Source organism: Amblyomma americanum, chromosome 7 (genome assembly GCF_052857255.1).
Source record: "Amblyomma americanum isolate KBUSLIRL-KWMA chromosome 7, ASM5285725v1, whole genome shotgun sequence".
Taxonomy (NCBI): domain Eukaryota; kingdom Metazoa; phylum Arthropoda; class Arachnida; order Ixodida; family Ixodidae; genus Amblyomma; species Amblyomma americanum.
Genome location: NC_135503.1, coordinates 142,629,007 through 142,648,490, shown reverse-complemented (window position 1 = coordinate 142,648,490; position 19,484 = coordinate 142,629,007). Strand labels below are relative to the sequence as shown.

Here is a 19,484-nt window from a genome sequence, read left to right as displayed (position 1 = left end):
AGACTCCAGACAAGGCGCAGGGCAGTAAGCGAAATTTCAAATGGACCGATTGGGAAGATTTTAGAAATAAACGAGATCAACAAGAGTCTTCAGGAGATACGATCACGGATATCGTGCCTGGACCCGCTCGCTAGTTGCAGACGCCAAAGCGTCAACTAATACCGTCGAAACCGAGGTTGAAACTGACAAGATGGACAGCCGCCTGGCGCATCTCATAGAGGCGAAGAACTCTCTCCTGGCCAGGTGGAAGGGACAGAGACTCAAAAAAAGAAAATAGCGGAGATCAACCGCAACATCGAGGAGAACTGCCGAACGCTCAACCGCCAGCAATAGAATGAGTTAGGCAATGCAGTCGACGGCCAACTACACAACGGGAAATCGTGGAACCTGCTCAGGCATCTATCTGTTGGACGTAACGAAGACCAAGTCCCACCAGAGGAACTGCCTCGCACGTCTATTACACAAGGAGCTCGACAAGCACGGCGAAGATGCAGTGACTGTCCGGTTACGAGCGAAGTACTTGCCGCACACTTCGACCGCACAACACGGCTCATATGAGAGGGATCCGAACGCAGAATTGGATAAGGACTTAGCGTAGAAGAGATCAGGACGGCGCTGCACAACCTCCACAGCAGATCGGCGCCGGGCCCCGACGGGGTGTCGAATTGCGCCCTAAAGAATCTCGACGACCGATCCATGGAACAGTTAACGGCATTAATCAATGAGTGCTGGCAGCGCGGCAGCCTCCCGCAACAGTGGAAAACTGCGAGAATGATACTAATCTCAAAACCCGGAAAACCGCCGAGCCTTGACAACCTTCGCCCCATATCCCTAACGTCGTGCGTCGGCAAGACGATGGAGCACGCACTGCTTAACCGCTGGCAAGCGCACTTAGAGCAGAAAGGGGCATACCCACCATCCAAATAGAATCCCGCCCCCAATTATCCACGCAAGACGCAATGTTACAACTGAAGCACCAGGTGCTTGACGGCAAGACGAGAGGCACCAGAGCAGTTCTCGGCCTCGACCTTGAAAGCGCGTTTGATAGAATCGCGCAATCGGCGATCTTACACCAGATATCGCGGCAAAACCTAGGTGTACGCCCGTACAACTACGTTAAAGATTTTTTGACAGACAGGCAAGCCTTTTTAGTGGCAGGGGATATCCAGCTAGAAGAGCAAACGCTGGGAAGCACCGGCACCCCGCAGGCCTCCGTCATCTCGCCCATGCTCTTCAACCTCGTCATGATCGGGCTAGCAGAAAAGCTTCAAGAACTCGAAGACGTCCGGCACACCATATACGCCGACGACATAACATTCTGGGTGCACGAAGGCAGCGACGGTCACATCGAAACGGCACTGCAACTAGCAATCGATACAATCGAGGAATGCCTTGTAGGTACGGGATTACGATGTTCGACTACAAAGTCCGAACTCCTACTCTACCGCCCTACGCAGAGGGGCAGACCACCCGGGTGTGGTCGGAATGCGGCAACGACCAGACGAGGATACGAAGAGATCAGACTACGCACGACCAACGGAGCAACCATCCCGATAGTGCACAGAATTAGGGTCCTTGGCATGATAATCGAAGCCAATGGCGTCAACGGCGAAATGGTCACTAAATTACAGCCCAGACGGCTAGCGCCATGCGAATCCTTAAGAGGGTCACCAGCAGAAGAAACGGAATGAGGGAGGGGAGTCTCACACGACTCATACACTCTTTCGCTATGAGCCATATTGCGTACGTCGCGACCTTCCACAACTGGTACAAGGGAGCAGAAGCCAAAATCAACGTCCTCATCCGCAGGGTGTACAAGATAGCACTGGGTCTACCCGAGTCCACCAACACGCAACGCTTGCTCCTGCTCGGGCTTCACAACACGCTTACCGAAAACGCTGAGGCGCAGCGCACTTCACAACTAGAAAGATTAGCGGGCGCGAGAGCAGGACGCCAGATCATGGAAAGTGTCGGCATCCGTTACCATGCACAACAAGTCCAGAAAGTCTCTTCCGGACGCGATCAGACAAACTAAACGTCGACCCGATTCCACGGAACGTGCACCCAGAACACAACCGGGGAAGAATAAGTGGCCAGGGCCAGAGTTCTCCTACACAGCTACGGAGACGAAACAGTGACAAGGTTCGTTGACGCCGCGGAATACGCAGAACGCTCACGATTCGCGGTTAATAATAATAATAATTGGTTTTTGGGGAAAGGAAATTGCGCAGTATCTGTCTCATATATCGTTGGACACCTGAACCGCGCCGTATGGGAAGGGATAAGGGAGGGAGTGAAAGAAGAAAGGAAGAAATAGGCGCCGTAGTGGAGGGCTCCGGAATAATTTCGACCACCTGCGGATCTTTAACGTGCACTGACATCACAAAGCACACGGGTGCCTCAGGGTTTTGCCTCCATAAAAACGCAGCCGCCGCGGTCGGGTTCGAACCTGAGAACTCCAGATCAGTAGTCGAGCGCCCTAACCACTGAGCCACCGCGGCGGGTACGATTCGCGGTTGCGGTCGTCGATTCGAGCGGCGAAACGCGCATAACGGCAAGTGTAGCGTGCGAGCGCGCAGAAGAAGCGGAGAAAGCGGCGGTGGCCCTCGCCCTCACGGATCCGACGTGCACCACAATTCTCTGCGACTCGCGACAAACGGTCAAAAACTTCGCCAAAGGATGGATCTCACAGACAGCGGCCCGAATCCTGAGCAATCGAGAAGTCCAGTGGGAGGAAGCTTTTCAAACCGGAATCCAGTGGTTCCCGGCGCACATGGGAGAAGTATCGAACACATATCGCAACCGAAACGATACGGCACACGCCAAGGCGTGCGAGCTCGCGAACCACGCCGGCGACCGTCGTCCATGGGACAGCACCAAAGACCAGCTACAACGAAATTACCAACACCCTCTGCCTGGCCCGCCGAACCTTCCCTCCGCCCAGTGACAAGCTGAACAGGGTGCACGCGGTGGCCCTCAGACAACTGCCGACGCTCACGTACCCCAACCCGACACAATACCACAGACTCTATCCCGGAACATACCCGACAAATATATGCAAGGTCTGCCACACTGCTATGGCAACTTTACCCCACATGCTCTGGGACTGTAGCAAAAACCCTGATGGTGCTAACTCCGGAACCCTCCCGCCGCGGTGGGCCGCTGCCTTGCGCAGCCCCAGCCTCGGTGACCAACTCTGGGCCGTCCAGCAGGCCCGCGAGGCGACGGCGACAGAACACCTCGACGTCCCCACGTGGGAGACCTAAGGCCCCGTCGGCGAAAGCTCTGCAGGACTTTTAAAGTTGTTACCAACAAACCCTCCACTACGGCACAACTTTCTTCCTTTCTTCTTTCTCTCTCTCCTTTATCCCTTCCCTTACCGCGCGGTTCGCCGATATGTGATATGTGAGACAGATACTGCGCCATTTCCTTTCCCCAAAAACCAATTTTCATTTTCATTATGGCTGTTGTACGTCATTGGTACATTCAGGGGCTTATTATTTTTCTTATATATATATATATATATATATATATATATATATATATATATATATATATATATATATATATATATATATATATATATATATGTATATATATATATATAAATTAGGTAGCCGCTTCTTAATCAATGTTAGCCTCCTTAACTGCTGAGAGGCGTGTAGGCCACAGTAAGTAATAACCTTATCAGTTTATAGAATTTCGAAAGCGGGGCTGCCTTCGCAACTGTGGCCTAATAAATTTTGGCTGTTTAGGTGAGTTACGTGCATTGTTAGAGGCTGATTTGCCTGGAAGCTCCTCGAAAGCACATGTATTTTGGCGCGATGTAGCAAAAATTTCTTGCGCCACAGCGGCGACAGTAACCGCGGTTTCGGAATTATAAAAACTGATATGGATATTACTTACGCTGGGTTACACGCCTCTACATAATTATGGCGCCTAACAGTAACAGTTAACTGTTAAATATTAATCATCATGTTATTTAGCACGCCTTAGCGGTGTTATGATGTACTACACCGCTGTACTGCTAAGGCAAGGTAACAGCTGGTCTTTAAGCGTAATAATAATAATTGGTTTTTGGGGGAAAGGAAATGGCGCAGTATCTGTCTCATATATCGTTGTACACCTGAACCGCGCCGTCAAGGAAGGGATAAATAAGGGAGTTTAAGAACGAAGGAAGAAGAGGTGCCGTAGTGGAGGGCTCCGGAATAATTTCGACCACCTGGGGATCTTTAACGTGCACTGACATCGCACAGCACACGGGCGCCTTAGCGTTTTTCCTCCATAAAAACGCAGCCGCCGCGGTTGGGTTCGAACCCGGGAACTCCGGATCAGTAGTCGAGCGCCCTAACCACTGAGCCACCGCGGCGGGTAAAGGCTAACGGAGTAGATTCCAAGAGAAGGCAAGCCTAGCAGGGGGTGGCAGAAAGTTAGGTGGGCGGATGAGGTTAGGAAGTTTGCGGGCATAGGTTGGACGCAGCTGGCAAAGTTCAGGGTTAATTGGAGAGACATGAGAGAGGTATTTGCCCTGCAGTGGGTGTAGTCAGGCTGATGATGATGGTGATGACACCACTAAGAATGTTATGCCATAAATAGCGCTCATCTACATAAAAAGCCTGTTTTTAATAATTGTGTACAGTCTTGGATGAAACACCCTGTATAGTATACTTTCTATTTCCGTGTTGTCATGGCAGGCCCACGCCACGTGGCATACGCTCGTAGCTAGGCCACAGTAGCCCACCCATAGCCATTGTGGCTCATAGCCGTCTGGGTAGATTGCGTTAAGCCTTTTGGAGCTGGAGTACGCGCTTGTTCGAATTGTTCTGTGTTATTTCTGGTTCTTTGTCTAGTTCTTCATCCGATGGTGCGTTTTCCCTTCTGCCTAGCGTTATAGAGTCGCTGGATTTCTGAATATGTGGTCATGTTTGAATAGCTACGCTCGTCTGTGTGTTGCGGCGGTCGAGGTAGGAGCGTTCGGGCTGCGTCGTGTGTGCTTTCATTCCCCTCTACAGACAGCTGCTGTGGTGTTCATAGAAGCTTTGTTCGCTTGTCGGTTTCCATAATGTCCTTCAGGATCATAATGGCTGCTTGCCCTATCATGCCCCTCAATTAGTTCCTGCACATATTTTGCGAGTCCGTCTTTATATTCGGGGTTTTCTGTGCGGTTATTACGAGCGCAATGACTGCGTCCTCAAATTGGTATGAATTTTTGCACCTTACAGAAGCGCACATTCTGAGGTTGCCATCGGAGTCTGTGACTGCTATCGTCATTTACTAACCGGCCCTGCCCTGACTGTGTGTAGTGTGTTCCTGTCGTTTTTACATTGTTTTTCCAGGGCTCGAGCTGTGGCCTTTCGTCCTCTGCGGCGTAGCGAGCGCATGTTCCTTGGTATGGGCTTTACTTTTATGATTTTGTTAAGTGCTTTTGGGCCATCATATCGGTCTTGCGTTGGCATGAGTGGAGCACGAGATCTTTTTCACAAAGTCTTGGCACTGGCCTGTAATAAAAGTTTTCCCTTCTGCTCCTCCTCCTGATTTTCAAATTTCCTTTCTCGTTGTTCTAACAAGTGTCACTTATTCGTAAACACTTTTTAAATAAATAATTCATCTAAGTTAATCTTCTAATTTGGGTACCTTCATCTTCCTTCGACACGCTCTCATATTACGATGCTTGTGCACGTGCAGTGATCGAACGCTGGCAGCCATCCTTTGCGCCTCCAAGCCAGCGCTCTTGGGGTGTCGTTCTGCTGGTCCACAAGGAGGCCAGAGTCGAGAAGCATGGATCGAGACACCGTCATGTCGCTGGTCACGATCGGCCTTCCACCAATGGACGATGTGTGGCAGGGCTCATCTTCGGAGAGCATGGACTCGGACGCGCCTCCCGCAACGGTAAGTCCCAAACCACTCTTCGCACTGTCGATGAATCTCGTGAGAACGATGGTATATTTGGTGGTCGCCATGCGTGGGTTTGGTTCGGAACAGCGAGGTTGCTATGCGGTTGTCTGGAAAACTTTCCGCGCCTAAGGGAAGGGAGTTAAAACAGAGCAGAGGTGCCGTAGTGGAGGGCTGTGGAATAATGTCTACCACCTGGAGATCTCTATTTACCGTGCACTCATATCGCGCAGCACACGGGCGCCTTCTCGCTTCGCCTCCTAAAAGCGGCCGCCGCGCCCACGTTCAAACTGAGGTACTTCGGTTGTCTGCTAAATTGGTTTTGAAGAAAGGAAATGCGCAGAAAAATTGCTCTTGCTCTCTCGGTGAACACCTCAACCACGCTGTGAAGGAAAGAATAGGTGGGAGGGGGTTATGGAGTTGGTGTATTGGAGGGCACCAGAATAATTTCTACAATCTGGGGTTCCTCGATGGACCCGCCGCGGTGGCTCAGTGGTTAGGGCGCTCGACTACTGATCCGGAGTTCCCGGGCTCGAACCCGACCGCGGCTGCTGCGTTTTTATAGAGGAAAAACGCTAAGGCGCCCCTGTGGTGTGCGATGTCAGTGCACGTTAAAGATGCCCAGGTGGTCGAAATTCTTCCGGAGCCCTCCACTACGGCACCTATTCATTTCTTCTTTCACTCCCTCCTTTATTCCTTCCCTTACGGCGCGGTTCAGAAGTCCAACGATATATGAGACAGATACTGCGCCATTTCCTTTCCCCAAAAAACCAATCATTATTATTCTTTGATGGCATGCCTGTTGCAGAAGCAGCCGTCGTCGTCCCTTCGGTGGACGGGGTTGCTGCGACGTGCGTCTTTCCTTTCAAGCATTCGTCTCCCATCTACCGACGGTTGTGGCTCAGTGGTTTGGAAAATTGGATTTTGAGGAAAGGAAATGACGCAGTCACTGTCTCACATATCTTGGTGGACACCCGAACCGCGTCGTAAGGGAAGGGATAAAGGATGGAATTAAGAGGTGCCGCAGTGGAGGGCTCCGCAATAATTTTGTCCACCTGGGGATATTTAACGTGCACTGACATCGCACAGCACATGGACGCGTTAGCGTTTCGCCTCCATTGAAACCCTGCCGCCGCAGAAGGGTTCGAACCCGCGTATTCCGGCTCAGTGCCCGAGCGACCTAGCCACTGAGCCACCACGGCGGGTCAAAAGGCTCTCGGCTACTGAGCCGATGTACCGGGTTTGTACCCCACTATGGCGGTCACGTTTCTATGGAGGCGAAACGCCAAAGCGCCCGTGTTCTGGGCGATGTCAGTGCACGTTAGGGCCGTTTCACATGCTGCGAATTTCACCGCGCGGCACTGCGAATTCGTTCGCTCTGGGGAGGAGAGGGCCGCCGCTCTTGCCGCAGACGGCTTGCGAACGATTTCCGTCCGGTTGGAATTCGTTCGCAGCGCCGGTGTGTTCGCTCTGCGACTGACCAATAGGGAGCATCCTTTGCTTGGCTTCCCGCCAGGCTTGGCTTGGCCAGCTATGGCTGTCCTTGCACTCACGCCTCATGGGTCTGACGTCACTTGCGGTCACGTGCCACAGCTGAAGCGGCGCCGCGGCAAACACAAAGTGTCTTTTGGTTTTCACGTACAATGATTTCATTCAGCGCACCAACGTACTTTTTGAATAATTCAGAACTGTTTACTTTAATAAAAAAACATTCAAAATATTTTTTTGTGTCTAAAAACACGCATGACTACTACAACACGACCACATTCCTTATTGCATTAATGCCACGTTAATCACGAGTTCCATGAGCAGTCATCTAGCAACCCTGCAGTCACACGGAACGAATTCGCAGGTCCTGTGTTGCATGTGAAACGACTGAGCGGCAATCGCATTGCGGCGTCAACGGCGGGACCGAATTCGCAGTGCCGCGCGGTGAAATTCGCAGCATGTGAAACGGCCCTTAGACTGCCCCAGGTGGTCGAAATTATTCCGGAGGCCTCCGCTATGGCACCTCTTTCTTTCTTCTTTCACTACCTCGTTTATCCTTTCACTTAGGGCATCGTTCGTGTGCACCAAGATGTGATGGGAGACAATTACTGCTCCATTTCCTTTCCTAAAAAAATTAGCTGCTGTTTAACTACTGCTGAACCTGGTTAGAAGCGAAAGCTCTGGTGTATCGGGCTAGTAGACGCGTCTTGGCGTCGGCAACGTCGAGTACGTTCCGCTCAGCGTGTAAATGCAGCGCGCCAACCCTGCCACCCTGGAAGGTGGCAGTTTAATAATTGATAGCGAGAGGCTGGTCACCCAATGAACGCTGCGGCCTATTGCTGCAGTGCCGCTTGTCTGCCACAATTTTTTCAGCGCTAATACATGCATCGCACGTCTCCCTCTCTCTCTCTCTTACCACCGCCACGTACCTCAAAGTGCGATTGATGCGGTGCGATGTCAGTGCACGTTAAATATCCCAGGTGGTCGAAATTATCCGGGAGACGGCCACTACTGCAGCTCTTTGTTGTTTTCTTATTCCACTCTCTTCTTTATCCCTACCTTACGCAGCGGTTGGGGTGTCAACCGAGATAGTTGCGACAGTTACTGTGCCATTTTCTTTCCTAAAACCAATTTCGAAGTTGGATGGATGGAAACTACTTTATTAGATGAAAAGAAATCTTCCAGGGTGGTATGCTACTGGTTCAGGAGTCCACTGGTTTGAGATTCACATAAAGCCCGACCCACCAGCCATTTCTCGCCGGCGGGCTGAGCGTCCGTAAAGCAGCCTCCCAGGAAGAATGAGTGGGATTGGGGACGGGGTGTACTGCCTGTGGGGAACGACATTCTCACAGGTAGTGAAAAAGTGTGGATTTGGCCACGCCACCGGTGTTACAAAGGGGGGGGGGAAGCTGGGGTGAAAGCGTGAGAGACAGTAAGGTGAAATAAATAAGTTCGTCTACAATTGTGGCTATGCGGCGCTGGATAAGGGTGACAAGGTAATGTGGGGTGGTGGCAATGTCATGCGGCTGAGTTTGTAGAATGTATTGATTTGATGATATGCAGTTAGGACGGGTGTGGCTTTCATGGGGTTGGGTGCCTGATCGTCCGGGGTCCAGGAGGAGAGCTCTCGGGCCAGCGCATCAACGCGCTCATTACCGGTGATCGAGGCATGCCCAGGGATCCACGACAGAGTAAACGCTCGGTCGAGAGAGGTGGCTGGGGCAAGAATATGATATGTGGCCGGCGTCGCCACGCCCTTTAAGGTAGTGGTGGTATACGTCCTGGGAAGCGTTGCAAACTTCGGTTAAGTTTTTGTCAATGGTGGAGTGGGCCAGCGCAAGTGCGATGGCGAAATAGTTCGTATAGTGGCGGCGGCCCCCATCTGTGCTGTCTTCATAGGCTGCGGTGAAAAGTCCTACTTTAAATTTTTCTGCCGCGTCGACATAAAGGATGTCGAAGCGGTTGCTGTATGTTTTGGTGTAACAGCTCGCTCGTACCTGCCGCCTACTCTGATGGAGGCTAGCGCTCACATTGCGTGGTAGGGGCCTCTTGTATATGTGATCCTCCGTGAGCAGAGAACTCATGTAAGGTGTAGGACTTGTTAGGGTTGGAATGGGTGGATTGAAACGTAGCTGTCGAAGTAAGCGTTGTCCTGTTTCCGTATTATCCGTGTTTTCGTGTTGCCCTGTTTCCAAGTTATGAGGTGCCCGTTATATCTTGTTGCCGAAAATGCGTACTTCACCGGGGTCGAATTCGACCGCGGCGGCCGCGTTTTGATGTAGGCGAAACGAAAAGGCGCCCATTTGCTTGGCAATGTCAATACACGTTAAAGAACCCCAGGTGGTCGAAATTTCTGGAGCCCTCTACTACGGCGTCCCTCAGAGCCCGAGTCGCTTTGGGACGTTAAACCCCCATCAACCATTTTCAGGTGGTTGGCAACGATAGAACGCGACACCCTGTAACGTTGTGCACCAACCCGCGTTAGGAAAGCTGTGGCGCTTTGCGCAAACAGGAGGAACTCGGCCCGGATTCTCTCTCGTGTCGTCTAGTTGGCGTGAGCATTCATGGTTTTGTAGAACTAATCGGTAAGTCGGCTTCACTCAGCAGACTTCCTTCTGCGCGCAGCGTCGCCAGGTTTCGGAGCAGCGGAGTCGACTGCGTGTGATACGGTCTATGGGCGAGGCTGCACTACCGCACTGCCGTGAATGCGAGCTGCAGTTCCGGAATCCCAGCAGACTGGTGAGCCACCATGTGTACAAGCATCAATCCCCAGGCGCCACCGAGCGGGGCAAGAAGGTGCCGTGTCCCATCTGCCAGCAGCGGTGCAAGTCCCGGAGGACCATGACCGCGCATTTGGGAACGCACCTCGGAGAGCGGCTCTGCAAGAAGTGCGGCGCTGAGTTCGCCAGCGCGGGCACTGCCGCCGCCCACAAGCGCTTCCACCGCACCGCCGGGAACTTCATTTGCGAAGAATGCGAGAAATTATTCGCGCGGCAAAGCGATCTCAACTCGCATCATTGGATAGAGCACGCACAACCGTATTAGCCAGCGTCGCTGATTGGTGTGTCCAGTGTGAAGCCCACATGGAGTCCGCAAGGGCAGACTGGACATCGAGCGCCCAGTCGTCATTGAAATCTTAGGCTGTGAGCCAGATGTGCAGGTTCGAATAAAAGTTGCCGTTTTCAGAAGCTTGAATATGCTCATTCTAAGTAGTTCTTTGGAACCCAGCTCCAGCATTAAGGCATGACTTCTGGGACCGGAAAGAGTGGTTGCTTGCAGAGTAATGAATTTGTTTTCAAGCTGAAGCGAGCGAGGTGCTGTCGGACCGCAGGTTATTCTCTTAATTATTTAATATGAGGGCATTAAACAGTCCCTCATCGAATCGAAATGATCGCACTTGACGATATCGTCTATGCAGCTGATAAGATACTGCGGGCTGCCTTGCAGCTTGCGCCTTTTCACCGCTGTAAGCCTTGATGACGTCAGCCTGCTTTCGACAAGAGGAATACTTCAGGCACAACGCAAGCGCATTAATTCATATCTGGTCACGCTCCCTAATAGTGCTATCCGCGCTGAGCAAGCAACATTTCTCAAGATAGAAGATAAGTTAGCCACGCCCGTTGCTGTTAGCAGGTAGTTTGCCTAACTTTGAAGGCTTAATTGCTCGGTCCTGGATGGGCTACATTCCTCTCCCGCCACTTATGATTGGGCATCTATCTCAAGCTGGGTGTCTTGATGTCCAACACGGCCACCTGCAGCAAGGATCGGTCAACTGGCCGCAGCTTCAAGGACTTAGAACCATGTCGTAACGCGCGAAGAAAGGAGCCCACACATCGCTTTACGCTGAAGGTCATTCTTAAACCTGGTGCTTTTTGCATGCCACAGTATGCGCAAAAGTCTTGAGCTCTACTGAAGAAAATCAGCGGTACACGATTGAAACTCTCCATTTATCCAGCATATTCCATTCGAAGGTGAATAAATTCTGACATCGGTCCTGCGACTTCTGTGGGTGCCTCAGGTAACAGAGCAATGGTTGTGCATCAAACCATCCGTTTTTACAGCTATGAAGTCTTCACGGACAGAAAATGATCATCACTCGGAATGCCGCCGCGGTGGCTCAGTGGTTAGAGCGCTCGGCTGCTGGCCCGAAAGACGCGGGTTCGATCCTGGCCGCGGCGGTCGAATTTCGATGGAGCCGAAATTCTAGAGGACCGTGTACTGTGCAATGTATCTGCACGTTAAAAAACCCCAGGTTATCGAAATTTCGGGAGCTCTTCACTACGGCGTCTCTCATAGCCTGAGTCGCTTTGGGACGTTAAACCCCCCAAAACAAAACTACACTGAACTCGCCACTTGGAGCTAAATCAGGTTAGTATAAGCAACATGTTGCACTATTTTAAATCTGATATTGTTCAGCTTGTGATCAATTATGCAAGCTTTGTCTACTGGGAAATTTTCGCGTAAAAACAGCACTATCTTCGATAGCTTTCCACGACGTTTTTTGACCATCTCCTGCCTGACTTTGCACGGCTGCTCTTACCATGACACACACAGTAGAAAATCCACAAACGTAACTCCATCTCTGTCTCAAAACACGGATTGCATCACTTTCATGGTATTGTAAGTGGGCGAGCCTTGAAACTGATGCCGAAACGGGGCACGCCAGTGACCCGTTTCGGCATCAGTTGCGGGAAAAGGCGCCCTGTAAACCAACAGCATACGATGCTGGCGGAAGACAGGCACTCCTCTCCATCAAAAGCGAGGGCGGTGTTAATTGCCCCTTCCCGTTTCTTCCCCACGCAGTTGGGCGCCGCTGAGAAGGCGCTTGCGGTGTCCTCGCGTCCGCTGCTTACTGGAATCGTCACGATCGCCTTGCGGGCTGACCTTTGCTTTGGGAATTTTTTTAGACGGGGGGAAATTCTTTGGTTCTCCAAACCTTTTAGATTTCTTTTTTGTCTATGCTACCTGTCACGCCGGACCTTAATTCTCTGCCTAGCAACAAACTAATGCAGAGCTCATGCAGCCACCTGGAGGCAATTACAAACAAACACGTACCCGAACCCAATGCAATACGACAGGATCTACCCCGAAATATATAACACGAACCCGTGCGAGGTCTGCAAGACAGACGTAGCCACACTTAAACACATACTCTGGGAGTGTAACGCACAACTGACCGGTGTCAATTCCGAAACCCGCCGCTCTGCGCAGCTCCAGCCTCAGCAACCAACTCTGGGCCGTCCAGCAGGCCCTCGAGGCGACGAAGAGACAAGATCTCGACGTGTCCACGTGGGAGACATAAGGCCCAGTCGCGCTAAACCCTGGCGGAACTCAATAGAGATAATACTCGCTCACTCACCGGATCATACAAAAGTGCAGAAGTAACTTTGTGTGATTTATTGTGACATGCCAAAAACAAGAAACTTGCCTCGTCGGCGTTAGCAACGTCTAAAGGCTCTAGAACCAAGAACTTTGGTACCTTTCCACTTGTAACAAACAGCACACTCTCCTTTACTCTTTACGCTCTGCGCTCATTCTGGCTTTTGCGTTCGCTTGCCGAGTCCAAGATCACGGGATCGAATTCTCGCCACCGAGGCAGCATTTCGATGCCACGTCTTGACTATTCCAGAATTATGGCGCATCACAGGACAAGGACGGAGAACAAGAAATGACACACACACACCGCTAAATTTGAACACCTTTATTAGGAAAAGGCAAAAGTATTTATACATGCCACATTGCCGCGACACCAAACGTCATGCATGTAATCAGTTGGCACGGAGGTGATCAAGTTTTATTTTCGACAAATTGAGAGATGGCGTGCTCACGCAAGCACTTCCTAGCCTGGCTGTCTTTTCTACTTCGATGATTTCTCGTGTGTTCTTGTCCTTACTCTTCCCGACTGAAAAACGCCCTTATCAAGGACTGGCTTACAATCTTCACCCATGTTACGATGTTTGACAAGCTGTTCATTTTGTTCAAGCTTATTTCTTTACATTGCGATTATGCTCTCGAAGGTGGTAATTAAGACAACTAGTAAACCCACATAGCGCTGCCCGCACAAGAGTGAAATGTGACACACAATGCCTTATTTGCGTTCAAGGAATGAAATTTGATGCTTCTTTTAGCATTCATTTGGAACGTTACAGTTAGGTCTATTTATCTTACACAGCCTGTTTAATTCCTCACGGGCTGAAAAAAAAAACAAATTGTAAATCAATCCGTTTCTCAATTAGCTTCGAACTGTGAGAGATGGTGTGCATATAAGGAATCACTATCTAGAGTTGAAGTCTGCTCCTCCAGTGCAAAACCTCAAGATCATGTAGCTCCGAAGAATGACCTTCGAGCAACGGGGCGGGGGTGTGGCAGTGACGTCAATGCCAAGTGACTCGCTGCGCCTCGGCGCAGCTGCGCAGTCGGCTGCGTTCGCTCTCATTCCCAAGTACTTTGAACAAATCGATTAAACGCTCCCCTCGCAGTTGCGCTTATCCACGTCACTCGCCGTTCATCTGATAAGATAAGAAGCGCGAAGCTTAGCTTGACGTTCGCAGGTAGGCATGAAGGGGCCGCGTGCTGTAACCAGTGCTTCGACTGTGTATCGTAGACGGCTGATTGAATGTGATGATTCTTATGACCAAGAACGTCGACAGGACAGATTGGCGAAGGATAGAGTGGGGAAATGTGCTAAGATTGAAAGAGAATCCGAAGAAGAATGACAGGCTCGTCTGGAGAAGCAGCGACAGCAGCGGCATGAACAACGACAGAGACGAAGCTGGCAGCGAACGCTGCTTCCACTCTGTAAGCTAGGTTCAGACGGGTAGATCCCCAGCCAATCTATTTAGAGGGCGGACGGGCACATGCTTGCCCTTGGGTGTTCAGTCTTTATTGCGAAAGCAATGCTACTCCAGGTGTAACCGCCCGTCACGTATGCTGCGCTTGGCAGATGGTGCGACGTCAGCTCTCTCCGTTGCTATGACGGCGCGTAACGTCAGCATGCTCCCCGCCGCAGCTAAAAGGGAGCCGCTCGTCGTGTGTGCTGTGGCCCCCGAGTCGGCGCCGCACCTGACTGGTGGTCTCTCCGTTGATATGACGACCGCCTCGCCTTGCGCTCGATCCGTGGCGGCTTCACTGGGATATGCGCTTTTTTACAGTTTACAAACAAGCGCGCCTGGCGCTCATTGGCTGCTCCCTGGTAACTTCCGGCGATGGACTTCCGGCAGGGTTTCACGCAGTGTTTTCCAGGCATCCGGCGGCACGAAGAAAACGGACGGCTTGGATACGCGCAGAATTCGTGTTTGCTTTCGTTGCGTGCCGTGATGGTACGCTTGTAGTACCAAGTTATGTCCAGCAGTTCCTTTAAGAAGCTCGATGCCGAGGCGCAAGGCTGATATCGGGCGAAGCTTTTTTTTTTTTTTGGAGGCCAGGAGCTGCCCGATCCGCTTGACGACGACGTTGTACGGTTCGCCATCACGTCGGGCCCAAGGAATCTGCCCCCTGTGACAGCAGGAGAGAGTTACCTGTACCTCGTGGAAGCAGTGTGCTTTTAGACACGGCAACTGTTTAAATGTTATAAAATAGGAGACGCGTAAAACATCTTCATCAGCGGCAACGTGAACAACTCAAGTCCTTCAAGGGGGGAAAGCGCGGCAGCGGCATTGTTCTCGTTGCGGCGACGGTAGAGGCCAGCCAAGCACTCTCCAAGCAGTACCAAGCATGGTGCGTCGTGAAGGACGACGGAACTGTCGGAAGTGCTCACTGCACTTGCATGGCCGGGTAAGTAATGCGAAGCGCAATGCCATAGTCTCCGCCTGCTATTTTGTGTCTGTGCGCACGCGCGTGTAATCCGATAGTAGTTTCAAAACTTCTGTATAAATCATGATAGAAACCTGAAAAGCGCGACTGCTTGCACAGCCACACTTGTGTAATAAAACATTTTCGGACTAGTATGTGAATTGTGGGGTTTTAAAGTCCGGAAGCGACTCGCGCTATGCGGGAAGTCGTAGTGGAGGGCGCCGATTCATTAATTTGATTAATTTATATTACCTGAAGTTCTTCAACGAGCACCAAGGTATTTTTGTAGTTCGCCTCCAAAGCACAACCATCTTGGCCGGGATCGAACCCGCGACCATGGGGTCATCCACCGAACGGCAAAGCAGCCGGTGGGAACAGTTCGGGGAATTCGTTTTTAAATCGGTCGGATCATTTCCGGTCCTTGGCGGCGTGAAAACAGTGCATTCATTCTAAGTGAAGCATGTTGTGGATAGAAAAATCATGGTCCTATGCAGTAATATTCTGCTGTACAAAACTCTACCACTTATTTTGATTGTCACATTCCTCCCCATTGCTTGTGTACTTCTTTATGCTTAAAGCCATTTTCAATGCAACTTTAAGCCTTGGAGAATGCTGCACGCACGTGGCTGCACTGTTGTTTAGTGTCGAGGCAAATGTGCAGTATGGCCTGAACAACCCATCCCCAACCGACGTTGCGTGTAAATGAATTGAGGCATCGAACGGAGGCAAAATAAGATTTTGCTTTCATTTTGTCACATGTAGGCTTTTCATCAAAGCAGTAACTAAGCACTGAACATTTTGTAGGCAGCATCAGTCTCCGAAATCCAATATTTCAAGCCGAAAATACGCCATGCACCACCTCAAGCCACCAATACGCACGACTACACAGTACCTGCTTTCACAGATGAGCAAGTGTCCAGCTTTCTGCACGAAGTGAAGGTAAGAAACTCAAAAGATCAGGATACAATTTTTTCACTTATGCGCCGAAAATCAGTCTAACACTTTAAAGGACCCCAGTGTTTACCCTGCTGCAAAGAATCAGATGCGACTACGTCACAACTAGAGTACTAATTCAAATACTGTTTTGCAGGAAATTGCGCCAAATACTTTGCTCCTGCCTCAGTCACAGACAGTGAGGAGACTGACTCTGCCCCCGAGACAACTGCCCAGGACCCTGCACAGTCAGCCAGGGGTCAGCAGCTCTCCGTAAAACTGCCTGTTGGGCCGAAAAAGTGCAGCTGACAGCTGAATGCTGCAGTCAAATTGAGGAGTCCACTCGTGGCCAGGCAATGTCCCCGAGATGGCTAAAAGAACTTCGAGGAAGAATTACTGCCACTCTATTGCACCGTGTGGAAGCATGCAGCACTGGTGCAGCCAGCCTTGTTGCAGAAATTATGGGGTACATAAAAACACCTCTAGTTTCCAACTTGTGGTGGGGTTCTGAAACAGAGAAAGCGTTCATCGAGCTCGAGTCGCCAAAGCACGTTAACTTTAGTCTCAGAGCCTGTGGGATTTTTATTGCAGGAAGCATGCCTTTCATTGGTTCATCTCCAGATGATATAGTGTCTTGTGCATGCTGCGCACAGTCAATGCTAGAAGTAAAATGTCCTGCAACAATGAAAGGTGCTTCACTCTGAAAGGGTTACACTAAACTGGCATATCTGAATGAATGCTTGCAGCTCAGGCATAACCATGCATATTGTATGCAGGTGCAGGCCCAAATGGCTGTGATTGGGCTGCGTCAATCATATATTGAGGTATTCAGAGGATCTTCACTGACAACAGAAATCATAACCTTTGACGAGAGCTTTTGAGCACATGTTAAAGCCAAGGCAGAACATTTTTTTCAACCATGTATTCCCAAAGCTACAGTCAATGCACATGTTAAAGACAATTGAACATGCAAAAAACATGCTACTGTAAAGGCACCAAATCGGGAAACGTTGTTGAATGTTCACTTTGTCAGGCAACACTTCACCTAAAGTGTGCAAAACTTAGGCGTACACTTCGCCGATGGCCTTGCGCCGCTTGTAAAGGAAATGGTCGCACTGGTGATGAATAAACACAGAATTTTCTTAATGTCCTGTCTGTTCATTTCATGCAATGCACTTCTCTGGCCTGAAGGACTAAGCAGGTTTTCTGTTCTTTGAAACCAGTGATATGCAGAAGTCTGATCGCAATGGAATGCTTCCATGTTGTTGCATGCTATGAAACCAGGTGCCACTGCACTATGTCTGCAATACTGTGGTGAACCTTATGTCTGTTCCAAAGTGAACTTTTTATGAAATGATTGAATGAGCTGTTTATTTATAAAGGGAGGTTTAAGGCGGTTAGTTGGGGAATTGGGTTGTTAAGAAAGGAAAAAGTAGGGGTCTATTGATACATGAAAGGATGGCATGGGTGGTCTAGCCACGCTTTACACTGCTTTGTCGAGGCCACTTATCTTCGTATATTTGCCAATATTTTCCCAGATGCCATTTGCTCCGGCTCTGGTCAATGCACGAAATTCCTCGCCATCGGTGGGAAAACCATGCTTGGCGAAAAGGCTGTCGCGTCCCTTGCGGAACTCTGAACAATGCCATACTATGAAAGCAGCTTGCTACAACTTTTCGGCTTTGCAGACCAATGCAAGAGATTTAGCCTTTATATACGTTGTGCAGATACACTGCTGGTACAGTGTAGCAGAGAATGTGTGCAATAAATTCCATTTGCAATCAATTTGTGAGCACGAATACACAAAAGTACATGCTGTTTATCAGAGCGCTGTTTCTGTCCGTCTTTTTGCACAGCAGCATACACTATCACACCGCCTAATTATCAGTCACCTGCACTCTTAAGGTTGTTGATGATCGGGGTTTGCGGATTAACTAATGCGCTGCATACTACCGCCACTTTGTCAATGGTTGCAAAGCACATGTCGCCGTTTCTTCTCACGAAGTTCAGTGGCAAAACAGTTTGCAAAATCAGGAATACTTTCAGTCTTTGTATTGCCCTTTCGACATGGATGCGTACTTTAGACAGTTTCCTTGACGCTGTGACTTCAGCACCTGGTAGCGGGGCACGATTCTTGGTCAAGGATGGCATCAGCAGGGTTGCGCCTCGAGCAGCAAATTAGGCATTGCATCGAAATCCTCGGTCAACCAGGAAAACGTCCCCTTTTTTAACCTTGTCTAGAAGGCCACTACACAGAGTAACTTCCTTGTCAGATGCCCTTCCTTCCCATACTTTTGACGCAAGCGTTATGGCTCCTGAAGGCGATATCACGACAAGTAGCTTCACCGTATTGTGGTGCTTGTAGTTGGAGCATGTCTGGCTCCTTGCAGTCATTACCAGTGGCATTTGTATAAATAACTCAGTGCAGTCAATGATCCCTGTGAGACCATCAAAGAGAGTGTCCTGAAATGCTGCTGGCCGATTGGCTTCACGTGTGCGCTGAGATGGCCAGGCGATGAACCGCTTCATGTTGGTGGCGAGAACATCTAGCCACGTATAAAAAATGTCACTCACAGTATTGTTTGAAATGCCAAATCGGCACGCCAGGTCTTGGGTAAGCAGGCCCAAACGCAGCCTCTTGAGGACAAGGATTTATTGTGTTTCTGGGTCAAGGTACGTTGCAGACAGATGCCACGTCGACAGCACTAACTGCAAGAATGCAGAGAACATAGCTGCAAACACAAATCCTGTGTAAAATTTCACAGTTTTCGTTGTCTGCATGGCCATATCTTTGGTTATCCCAGCAAGATTTGCTGGCTTATTCTCAAGCACAACAACTTTTTCATTTTCTGCTGACAGATCTTGCTCTAGGCAAGCCAAACGCTGCCTTAGTGTTTCATTTTCTTTGATTAAGTCTGACAGAACTTGCATGCTGATGGTGGTTTGTGTCTCCGTATCACACTTCTCTACAATGCAGACATCTGAAGTTGCAGATGGGGCAGTGTGGCAGGCACCTGGTCCTGTATCACTTGTATCTAGCCCAGAAGCACACGCCACTGGTCCAGAATCAGATCCACTAGGCCCGGGAGCACATGTAGCAGGTGTGCATGTTTGCTTCAGTGCTTCTTTTCGTTCAGCACGTTGAAATGTGGCGATTTTTGGACAATTTTCCGTGAAGCACGATAAGGAAAGACAGATGGTATGTAGTCTGGATGCGTAGGTTCAGATGATGGTCGGCCTGTAAAAGAAAAATGAAAAGGTGACAATATGCTTCTAGATGAAAACAATATTAGCTACACCTGGACGACAGGTCAGTGGAAGAGAATGGAGGAAAGAACATTAGGGGTCTTTGACAGAACTAGATTCTTGGATTGGGCACA

The 19,484-nt window shown here is 50.0% G+C and overlaps 1 protein-coding gene across 1 annotated transcript; it reads left to right on the top strand.

Moving 5' to 3' along the window:
* Window positions 1–5,560: 5,560 nt before the first annotated feature.
* On the top strand, window positions 5,561–10,494 carry LOC144097498 (zinc finger protein ZFPM1-like). The gene is made up of 2 exons (XM_077630211.1): window positions 5,561–5,889; window positions 10,006–10,494. Exons 1-2 carry the CDS (start codon window positions 5,779–5,781, stop codon window positions 10,423–10,425), a joined length of 531 nt encoding a protein of 176 aa, XP_077486337.1. The 5' UTR covers window positions 5,561–5,778; the 3' UTR covers window positions 10,426–10,494.
* The last annotated feature ends 8,990 nt before the right edge of the window (window positions 10,495–19,484 follow it).